We start from the raw sequence: 10,173 nt of genomic DNA, 5'->3' as shown, positions 1-10,173 counted from the left end.
ACTTGGGTGTCAGGCCACCGGCGTCCGTTAGCTTCGTCATTAGCATAGCGTTGAACCGCCTTGAAAGAAGCGGCTCTTCCTCACCCTTTCCGCCATGCGCGCTTAAGACGCAAAGCAATGAGCGCAGCCTTGAATGAGGCTAGCGTTGATAACATTGACAACATGTTTACCTTGACACGTCAGCTGACCGCCGCCAGACCACAGACCGAAATCATGGTGCCTTCCCGGACCGTGGGAAACGTGGGAAATGCGTCAAGGTAGTTCATTAGTCTTTTTGTTTTTGTGCCTGTTTTTGTCCACCTAGTTTTAGGGGGTGCTATTGAATTGATGTGTTATGGTGTTATTACTAATTCATAATTGTATTGGTGGAATGTAATCGTTTTTAGACTCTTCCTATCACATTGCATTAGGTAAACAACAGCCTCCATTTGTAAGGATTTCACTGATCACTCAGTGTAAGCGTTTGCAATATAATAAAACCTACATTGCGCCTATTTTATTATGACGCATAATTCATGCGGACATTACAGTTACCCCCTCCTTGAGCAGTCACCTGATCGTGGTGGAGGGGTTTGTGTGTCCCCATGATCCTAGGAGCTAAGTTGTCTGGGGCTTCACGGCCCTGCTAGCGTCACCCTTGACGAACAGGTCCTAGGTGAGGGACCAGACAAAGCACGGCTTCAAATACCCCTATAATGATTGAAAACAGAGGAAAACGTTTTCCCTTGCCCCGATGCGGGTCACCGGGGCCCCCCCTCTGGAGCCAGGCCTGGAGGTGGGGCGCGAAGGTGGCCCGCACCCCGAAAAGGGTAACGTGAAGGGTGCCCCTTCCTGTGGGCTCACCACCTGTGGGAGGGCCCGTAGGGGTCGGGTGCATTGTGAGCTGGGCGGTGACCGAAGGCGGGGACCTTGGCGATCCGATCCCCGGCTACAGAAGCGCCTGGGATGAGAATCAGCACCTCTAAATCTGAGACCGTGGTCCTCAGTCGGAAAAGGGTGGCGTGCCCTCTCCAGATCGTGAATGACATCCTGCCCCAAGTGGAGGAGTTCAAGTATCTTGAGGTCTTGTTCAGGAGTGAGGGAACAATGGAACGGGAGATCAGCAGGCGGATCGGCAGTGATGTGGACTTTGTATCGGTCCGTTGCGGTAAAGAAGGAGCTAAACCGAAAGGCGAAGCTCTCGCTTTACCGGTCGAGCTACGTTCCTACCCTCACCGACAAGATCCCGGATACAACCGGCCGAAATGTTTCCTCCGCAGGGTATCCAGGCGCGATTCCTATCTTAGAGATAGGGTGAGAAGCTGGGTCATCCGAGAAGGGCTCAGAGTAGAGCCGCTGCTCCTCCGCATTGAGAGGAGCCAGATGAGGTGGCTCGGGCATCTGATTAGGACGCCTCCCCGGTGACGTGTTCCGGGCACGTCCCACCGAGAGGAGACCCCGGGGACGACTCTCAGCTGGCCTGGGAACGCCTCGGGATCCCCCCGGCAGAGCGGGATGAAGTGGCTGGGGAGAGGGAAGTCTGGGCTTCCCTGCTGAGGATGCTGTCCCCGCGACCCGACCTCGGATAAGCGGAGGAAAATGAATGAATGAATGAATGAATGAACATAACAGTTACATAGTCGCTCATATTTCAACAGTGTTTTAACAAAATGCTCCACGTTATACATTCATCAGGAAGTGAATTTCATTTCACAGAGAGGACTCACAAAGTTCTTCAGATAGTTAAATTAAAGTCATACATCTATAAAATGCAGAATGACATTTTACATCCATCCATCCATACTTTATATCCGCATTGGGTGATGGGTGAGAGCTGATTTGGTCGACGAAGAGGAAGAGGAAGCTCTTGTTTCTCAGGCTGTTTACGTGTTAGATATGATTACATATGGTATTGTTATTTTATTTAGATTCTGTAAAGACAAAAAAAAAAAAACAGCTGGTAAAAAAGCATTGCCGCTGTAAAAAACAGTTATGAAATGTTACGATTGACTGTGTTTATTACTTACAGACGCTAGATGGCAGCAGCTCGTTTTACCCATCGTTTGGCGGTGATGACGCAGATTAACAGGTCACTTCCGGGCGGGTCAATTCAATGTAACTAACGTACGCCAATGTTCGTTTCGTGCAAATCGACTTTTACGGACTAGCGATTGAAAATCGACCGTAGCATAAAACGTATAATGAATTATTTTTGTGTATTGTAACGCTATTGTTAGTTTGCTTTGGATGTTGCATTATTAGCACTGGACAGCAAGATTCCCCCCCCCCCCCAAAAAGATTTGATCGGACTCTGTTTACCAAGGTAACTTGAATTTTGTTCTTTATTCAACTAAACACTGTCCGTATTTATTTAAAACTAGACGTTTATTCGCAATGCCAGTGCTTCTCAACTTTTCTCGCAATCCACTTTTATAGACGCGTGTGACAGTGAAGAAAATGCATTGTTCATAAATAGCCATTCAAAATATAGATTTTCTATATTTAAAATGTAATTTTTAAACAACCTTACTTGATTAGATGTTGATTTAAAAAAAACGAGGAGTAATGTCAATGGCATGCACAAAAATGTAAATAGTAAAATAGCTGAACCGCCCCTACCCGTTGACAAATGAATATCAATGCTGAAAGCTGTAATTGAAGGATTAAAATTTTCCATCTGCACCCCCTAGCCCCATCGACGATTGGTTTTCAGGGGCGCATCACAAAATCTGTGTGTGCCCCGTGCAAGCTACTGCTCATATCTCAGCACTGATCTAATCTTCTTAGGAAAGTGCAACACCAATAGTTTGTCTTCTATATCTTCTCTTGTCTTCCACATAACCGAGGACCCCCTCTACCCCGGCCCACGTTTGGGCCGTGAGCCACCATTTGAAAATCCCTGCGCATATCAAAGAAAGACCAAAATGGGAAAATCGGAGTCACGGATGTCAGTAAATAAAATGATTTGTATTTGTTTCTGCCAAGCTGTTGTGTAATGGAGCCATGCGACGACACGGGGAACCTCAACCAAGAGGACGACGTGCCCCTAAGCGATGGCTCCAACGGCCAATCAGACACCACGCCGGACATGCTGAAGTGCGCTTCTATCTTGATCGTAACAAGTATCCTGTGTCATATTTGTGTAAGTTATTGTCGTCTCTTTCAGAATACAAGAGCAGCTCTTTAACCAGTGCTTTGAGATGGAAGTGCAACGCAATAGAGGTACACGTCTCATTTTCAGACCTTTATGACAAATTCCTGTCCTGAGAACAAACGCGAATATCAGATCTTCACTTGCAGGCACAAATCCGAGGCCATGCTCCCTGGCTGAAGCAGAGCAAGGCTTGTGAGTGCTTGATTTGTCATCCTGTCGTCCTACCGTCAAATTGCAGATGCTTCTTAAGATGTTTGTCTTTACAGGGCAGACAATGTCAGGGAGCTGGAAAGAATCAAGGCATTTCATTTTAACCGAACACTGGCTTTGCACAGGTAAACCACTTTTTAGCACTTCGTTGTCACAGCGATATTCAGTTAACAATGTGTTTGTTATTGCTGTATCTGACATGGTGCTAGGTGGCTTGACTTTACGTTAATAAAATGGCAAAATCACTAAGGTGATTAATAGAACATACAGCTAAGATAATAGACATGACACTGCACTAAGCACATAAAAAACGTAATGTTTTTAACCTGGGTACCACTAGTGCAGGGGTGGCCAACTAGTCAGAGACTAAGAGCCACTTTTCTTTCTGTGTTACTGCAAAGAGCCACATCATACACATGGGTACACATGAACATCATCTTTTAATCATGTATGCACGCATACACAGACCTCTGCTCAGCCAGATCTAATGAAAATAACCACACCAACATGATAATATCAGTAATTTTCAACAGTTAACATCTCACACACACAAACTCTCAGTTCAAGCAAGTCCACAAACAATAATAGAATAATTTTCAATAACATCTTTTTAATAATTTTTTGAAAAACTGCACCTGCTTTTCTGCCTTGCTTTTCAAAGAGACCAACTTGTTCTTGCGAAGTTCAGTCCCTTTTGGAAATTCCTGTTCGATGTTAGGGTGGAGTGAGCTGAAGTGACGCTGAAGTTTTGAAGCTTTGAAATGCGCTAATGCTGCGTGACATATAAGGCAGATCGGCTTGCCATTACGTTTAACAAAAAAATATAAACTTTCCCACTCTGGCAAAAACGTCCTGTGTTCTTCTTCATATTTTCGTTTGGCTGTGCTTTTTTTCCCTGCCATTTCAAGAGGTAACTTGACGGAAATTGTTTCCAACACAAATGATGTCACACCAAAGATTCTCTCGTCGCTCGTTTGACGTCACTCAAACAGGCTTACATGGTCAGTGTGCCATCTAGCTGTAGGGGGAGTGAATGACAGCGCCAGCCAAGCATTTTTGACGCATGTCATGTGACAGCTCCTGAAGAGCCGCATGAAACTAGTTAAAGAGCCGCATGAGGCTCGCGAGCCGCGGGTTGGCCAGGCCAGCACTAGTGGTACGCGGAAGAGTCCCTGCCTTAGTAAAGTTCCATTTGATTTCACTTTTTAATTTAATTATTTAAGTAAAGTTGTATTAAATCTGCTTTTCAGGACTAAAACCTCTGTCTCGTTTTGAATGAACGCTTGGGCCTTCTGCGCTCCTGTATTTTAATGTTGGTCCTTGCGTGTGAAAATCGAAGAACCACTGATTTATATTCATCTAGAAAAGCTACTAGACGGTGTCAATCAAAAGCAAGTACGTTGCAATGGATCTCATCAGACTGCGCAGCTGTACCTAACCAACTGAATGCATAAAAGTATACGCCTGAACACAACTCTGACTTGATATGCGTTTTAGAATGCAGATGTGGCACGCCATTGGAGAAAAGCTGAAACAAAATGATTCAGAGGCTGCGTAAGTTAACAGAAACAATTAAGAGACTTATTTTATGGAGCCGGGGGGGGGGGGGGGGGGGGGGGAAAGGATGACGTTGTTAGCTTGATACACTGTTGTGTTGTTTTCAGTGAGCTGAAAGCCATCAGTGACCGCTGCATGGTGCTTTGCTCGCACATAAAAACACTTCAGCAGGTAAGCAACTTTCAGTGCGTTTACATTTTTTTCTCCCTGTAAAGTAGAATGAGAAGGTTTTTGCGCGGGAAGTTTTCCTTAACGTAGACCCTGGGTCTTGTTATGGCGATGATACGTTTTTTGTCCTCATTTTCCTCTCTTTGTATTCAAGGAATCAAGGGCTCTCCAAGATGAAATCACAGTACTCCAGAAAAACAGGCTTGGTAAGTTAATATGGTTTACGGGAAACATTTTTCTTCCCAAAACATGTTTGACAAAATATTTGTATTGTGGTTAGAGCTGAAGCATCGCACGCATGAGAAAATGAAAGAGATCGATAACTTGAAGGTGAAGAAAGCGCACCCGGATTCAGAGAAGTACGAAGCTGTCTTGCAGAAGGGCCGCACAAACCTGGAAGAATTCAAAAAGATGGTCATCATAGCACAGAATGTATTCAGGGTAAAAAAATAAAAATACACTGCAGTACAAATTTGTTAGGAAATGATTTTACCTTTGTCTACAGTGAAATAAGTAATGTATTCTCTCATGTGCAGGGAATTCTGTTAGCGTATAAAGTAAACTGGATGGAGGATCCACAACTGCGAGACATAGCCCTGACTCTGGAGGAATTTCCTATCCCCGACTAAAGTAATCCACTTGTCCATTGTGTATACGTGTATGTATGTGTGTGTGTTTTTTAAATATTAAATAAACTATATCTAAAAGACTTGTTATAAAGTCGTTATTGTTGTCATACCGAATATGGCCACCATGGGGGCGACGCGTGTTTTAAACAATCGGATTACTTGCCAGCGAAGAAGAGCGTGGGCTCATCACACGTGTTTACAAATCCACCAGAAGATATTTCCTCTGATTTTTTTTTGGCGTTTCTGTAGCATTTGCGTCCACAAGCGTCAGCAAGATGCCGAAAGTTAAAGCGGAGAAGAAAAGCAGGCAGCATCAGGAAGTTAAAAACCAAGGTACATGTGAAAAGTTAGCTTTAGCATGTTTGCGTCGTGGGTATACGAGTTACTAATGGCATTGCTTTGAAGTACTTTATAAATGAAACAGATGAACAAATAATAATAATAAAACAAAACATTAACGTAGGCTCGTGATAAAGTAAACCATTTTAGGAAACCGTCATATGGGGGCAAATCTCCGCTGTTTACATTGACGTTGATTAGTGTGGTTTCTACAGTACATAATGCCACTTTCGTTATTAACGTGAAATTCGTCATTAAAACATGTCTGAAACAGGTTTTTTTCCCCTTCTGATGTCACACGGTACCCACTTGTATCGAACTTAACGATAAAGAATATGTATTGTTTTATGCTCAACTGTAATATTTGGAAACATCGGTTTAATAACTACACTTGCTCACATACTGGTTTTCAGAACACCTTATTGATACACAGAAATAACATGACTACTAAATGTACAAAAATAAAGTAAAACAGAATATTACAATTGCACTAAATATGACCACAACATTGGCACTGAGCTTTTCTTTTTAGGAAAGTGCAACGTCAATAGTTCAAAATGAAGAATGAAAACGAATTGTGTGAGATGGTGTTTAAATGCAGTCCAGTAAATATCCATCCATCCATCCATTTTTCAACACCGCTTATCCTGGTTAGGGTCGCGGGACGCTGGAGCCTATCCCAGCTGATCCCACCCTGAACTGGTCGCCAGTCAGTCGCAGGGCACATATAGACACGGACAACCATTCGCACTCACATTCACACCGTCACTGAGTGGGAACTGAACCCATGCTGCCTACACCATCAGTGACTACAGTAAATATTTGTATGAAAAAGACATCTTGCTCAATTCAGCAATTCAATTATAAACAGTAAATGCAGTAGTCACTGAGCATGCCATCTTGTGCTGTGTGATGACATTCTTACGCTGTTGTACAAAACTAGGTCGTGTGCCATTCATAACCTGACAACGTCATATGTGGGCACCTGCATGAACTGAGAACCCTCTTTACATTTTGAGTACCTTTCCGTCACCCACTTTTTTTGACACTGACCCACCAGTTGAGAATCACTGTAATCTAAAGCACAAATAATAAACAATAGTGGCTCATCTCTTTTGTTTCAGGCATAATGTTCAACACAGGAATGGGCCAGCACATCTTGAAGAATCCTCTCGTTGTTAATAGCATCATTGAGAAGGTAGCCTGACTGCATCAGCGCGTTGGGATCCTGATGAGGTTGTTTGATCGCAATGTGTGACTTCATTTTCAGGCTGCACTAAGGCCAACAGATGTGGTTTTGGAGGTGGGTCCAGGAACTGGTAACATGACAGTTAAACTGCTCGAAAAAGCTAAGAAGGTAAGAGAGTCTTTTTAGCATAAAACTTCAAGTAATGTGATTTATTTTTACCTGCCTATTGTATGCAAAGTATCACAACACACAAATAGAAAATAACATTCTGTAATTTACTGCTTCAATTTGATTTAAAAAAAAATAAAATAAAAATAATCAAAACTAAATACTATATTGGCCTTGTTCGTGTGTTGCAGGTGGTGGCGTGTGAGTTGGACTGCAGATTGGTGGCTGAACTGCAGAAAAGAGTACAATGCACGTGAGAGGCATCATTGATTAGCTAGCTTTGAACACTTAAAAGTGCATGTGTGGTGCAATAAGCTTGTCATGGCTTCCAACAGACCCATGCAGACCAAACTTCAGATATTAGTTGGGGATGTTTTAAAAACAGAACTGCCGTTCTTTGACGTGTGTGTGGCCAATTTACCGTACCAGGTAAACGTGTATTTTCTTCACATTGTCAACAATTGACATGCTAATACTACTGAACATGTTTTCTTGTGTCACTTTTAATTCTGCAGATTTCATCGCCATTTGTCTTCAAACTGCTGCTTCACCGACCTTTCTTCAGGTATAAATACTCACTTTCCCGTCTTTTCAAATCACACTCAGTAATTTGTCTTGTTCAGGTGTGCCGTGTTAATGTTCCAGAGAGAGTTTGCCATGCGCCTGGTGGCCCCACCTGGAGACAAACTCTACTGCAGGCTGTCCATCAACACTCAGCTTCTGGCTCGCGTGGACCATCTGATGAAAGTACGTGTTCTTCTATTTATCATGACGTTTTACCGAGAAGAAAGTGTTGTTGTTGATTTTCTTTTTTATCAGGTAGGGAAGAATAATTTCCGTCCTCCTCCCAAAGTGGAGTCCAGTGTCGTGAGGATAGAGCCAAAAAATCCTCCTCCTCCAATTAACTTTCAGGTGTGATTATTTATTTATATATTTTTGATTTTATTTTTAGGAATGGGTAGACATTTTAACATTGGATGTATCTGTTCGGTTCAGGAGTGGGACGGCCTGGTCAGAATAGCCTTTGTAAGAAAGAATAAAACCCTCAACGCTGCGTTCAAGTGAGTATTTTGGAATTGTAAACCCTGATCGTGGGATGCATAGGCAGGATGGTGATGTGATCTGTGAATGTAAATAGTGGGTGATTGTTGCAGTGTCCCTGACTACTAAAAGTAGCGTTTCCGAATACACTTTTAATTGTATGAAATGATAGTTTGAGCCCCATTCATGATAAATGGGAGCAAGAACAACAGTGTGAATTGTTCACAATGCTCAACTGTTTGGTAGATCAGAAGATTCACATTGGTTTCTTGGATGTCCAGGTCGACCGCAGTCGAGCAGCTCCTGGAGAAGAACTACAGAATCCACTGCTCGGTACACAATGTGGTGAGTGTACCATGAAAATGATTACAGCAATTGTCTGTGACACACAAGTTGGAACAATAACATCTTCATCCTTACAGGAAGTGCCAGCAGACTTCAGCATCACCAAGAAAATAGAGAGCGTCTTACAGGGAGCAAAATTCAGTCAAAAGAGGGCCAGGTCTATGGACATTGATGACTTTATGGTGTAAGTTGGATACTCCCCCCCCCCCCCCCCCCCATCTGTTGAATGCCATTCCTGCAAACCTGGTCTACTGTCTTTGCAATGTCCTGAGAAATTATATCGCTAGCACCTGCACTGTTCTGTTAGTCTTCGAAGACGTTTTGGCTCTTATCCGAGCAGGCTTCATCAGTTCATGCAACAAGGCTTACCTTGGGCACTAGCCAGTGTTTGTGTGGAAAAACCATCACTTAACAGAGGGGGATCACCTATTTCCAATTTCCAATGCCATCCTTCCGTCTATTCCAAAGAAACTCAATAATTCTGTCTCCTTGAACAATAGGTAACTCCACAACCAGGAAGTTTCCACTAGACAACTCTGATGGACTGACAATGGCCTCTCAGCCAGGTGGCTTAACAGCTCCCGCCCTTTTTTGCATTCCAAAAGAATTGATTCCATACGTGGTGTGGGGCATGCTTCTGAGTTTTCCACACAAACACTGGCTTGTGTGTCCTAAGCCTTGTTGCATGAACTGATGAAGCCTGCTCGGATGAGAGGCGAAACAAAACGTCTTCTAAGATAAACAGAACATTCCAATTGCGATTGATTCAATGCCCTGAGAATGAAATGACCTGGATGAATGAGAATATTCACAGACGTCTTTATAATTGTTTTGCTATTTTGTTACAAGTCAGAATGACTTGCAGGAATTATTTTCCAATACCTCCAAAAAATAGAGAACTCTATATTCTTATTTCAGAATCATTGGTCAAAAAAGTACATTGTGTTCACTTGATGAATGTATTTCTAATCCATTGCTTTTATTCCTCAGATTGCTTCATGCGTTTAACTCGGCCGGGATCCACTTTTCTTAAAAGGTGCGGAGGTGAGGAGACACACCAGTGCATGCTGTTCAGCAGCTCAAAGACTACAGAATTTCTTCCGTCTGGAGCCCTATGAGTAATTTTTATCTAATTGTAAAATATATATGGTATATATATATATATACATACACACACACACGTCATGAACTCATATTGAGCTTCTTCAGTGTACTATTTAGTGTTATACTGAGCATATATGGGTTTGTATTTCAAGATTATCCTTTAACCTCATCAAAATCTTGAGAATGCATCAATCCTGTAATAAAATCATTGCCCCTTGACAAACATCTGAGTCAGGATTTAAACTTGGGTTACAAGGAGGGATGGGAATTTAAAAACCTTTTTTTGAGCA

The 10,173-nt window shown here is 42.7% G+C and overlaps 2 protein-coding genes across 4 annotated transcripts; both read left to right on the top strand.

Annotated features, from left to right (window-relative positions):
- Positions 1-117: 117 nt before the first annotated feature.
- On the top strand, positions 118-5,764 carry cenph (centromere protein H). Of its 2 annotated transcripts, none has more exons than XM_061768082.1 (10): positions 118-257; positions 2,965-3,075; positions 3,146-3,201; positions 3,280-3,325; positions 3,400-3,468; positions 4,841-4,897; positions 5,008-5,071; positions 5,223-5,274; positions 5,349-5,509; positions 5,605-5,764. In XM_061768082.1, the coding sequence occupies exons 1-10, from the start codon at positions 118-120 to the stop codon at positions 5,695-5,697; spliced, it is 849 nt and encodes a 282-aa protein (XP_061624066.1). In that variant the 3' UTR covers positions 5,698-5,764. The 2 variants fall into 2 exon arrangements, with proteins under 2 accessions (XP_061624066.1, XP_061624067.1); XM_061768083.1 differs by lacking the exon at positions 118-257 and adding an exon at positions 276-2,302.
- Positions 5,765-5,843: 79 nt separating this feature from the next.
- Positions 5,844-10,097, top strand: dimt1l (DIM1 dimethyladenosine transferase 1-like (S. cerevisiae)). Of its 2 annotated transcripts, none has more exons than XM_061768066.1 (12): positions 5,844-6,030; positions 7,161-7,234; positions 7,307-7,393; positions 7,585-7,646; positions 7,729-7,822; positions 7,909-7,958; positions 8,017-8,140; positions 8,213-8,305; positions 8,390-8,454; positions 8,716-8,779; positions 8,857-8,963; positions 9,280-9,700. In XM_061768066.1, exons 1-12 carry the CDS (start codon positions 5,973-5,975, stop codon positions 9,281-9,283), a joined length of 882 nt encoding a protein of 293 aa, XP_061624050.1. In that variant the 5' UTR covers positions 5,844-5,972; the 3' UTR covers positions 9,284-9,700. The 2 variants fall into 2 exon arrangements, with proteins under 2 accessions (XP_061624050.1, XP_061624049.1); XM_061768065.1 differs by lacking the exon at positions 9,280-9,700 and adding an exon at positions 9,770-10,097 and having other exon boundaries at positions 5,845-6,030.
- Positions 10,098-10,173: the final 76 nt, after the last annotated feature.

The sequence above is a fragment of the Phyllopteryx taeniolatus genome, chromosome 3 (genome assembly GCF_024500385.1).
Source record: "Phyllopteryx taeniolatus isolate TA_2022b chromosome 3, UOR_Ptae_1.2, whole genome shotgun sequence".
In the NCBI taxonomy this organism is placed as follows: domain Eukaryota; kingdom Metazoa; phylum Chordata; class Actinopteri; order Syngnathiformes; family Syngnathidae; genus Phyllopteryx; species Phyllopteryx taeniolatus.
The sequence above is the reverse complement of the archived record's forward strand: the minus strand, read 5'-3'. Positions and strand labels throughout refer to the sequence as shown.

Coding starts and splice junctions, on each gene's coding strand:
- cenph (XM_061768082.1), top strand. CDS start 118: ATGAGCGCAGCCTTGAATGAGGCTAGCGTTGATAACATTGACAACATG. Junction 4,898..5,007: donor CAAAATGATTCAGAGGCTGC/GTAAGTTAACAG, acceptor TGTTGTTTTCAG/TGAGCTGAAAGCCATCAGTG. Junction 5,510..5,604: donor TAGCACAGAATGTATTCAGG/GTAAAAAAATAA, acceptor TCTCATGTGCAG/GGAATTCTGTTAGCGTATAA.
- dimt1l (XM_061768065.1), top strand. CDS start 5,973: ATGCCGAAAGTTAAAGCGGAGAAGAAAAGCAGGCAGCATCAGGAAGTT. Junction 7,235..7,306: donor TTAATAGCATCATTGAGAAG/GTAGCCTGACTG, acceptor CTTCATTTTCAG/GCTGCACTAAGGCCAACAGA. Junction 8,455..8,715: donor ACCCTCAACGCTGCGTTCAA/GTGAGTATTTTG, acceptor TTGGATGTCCAG/GTCGACCGCAGTCGAGCAGC.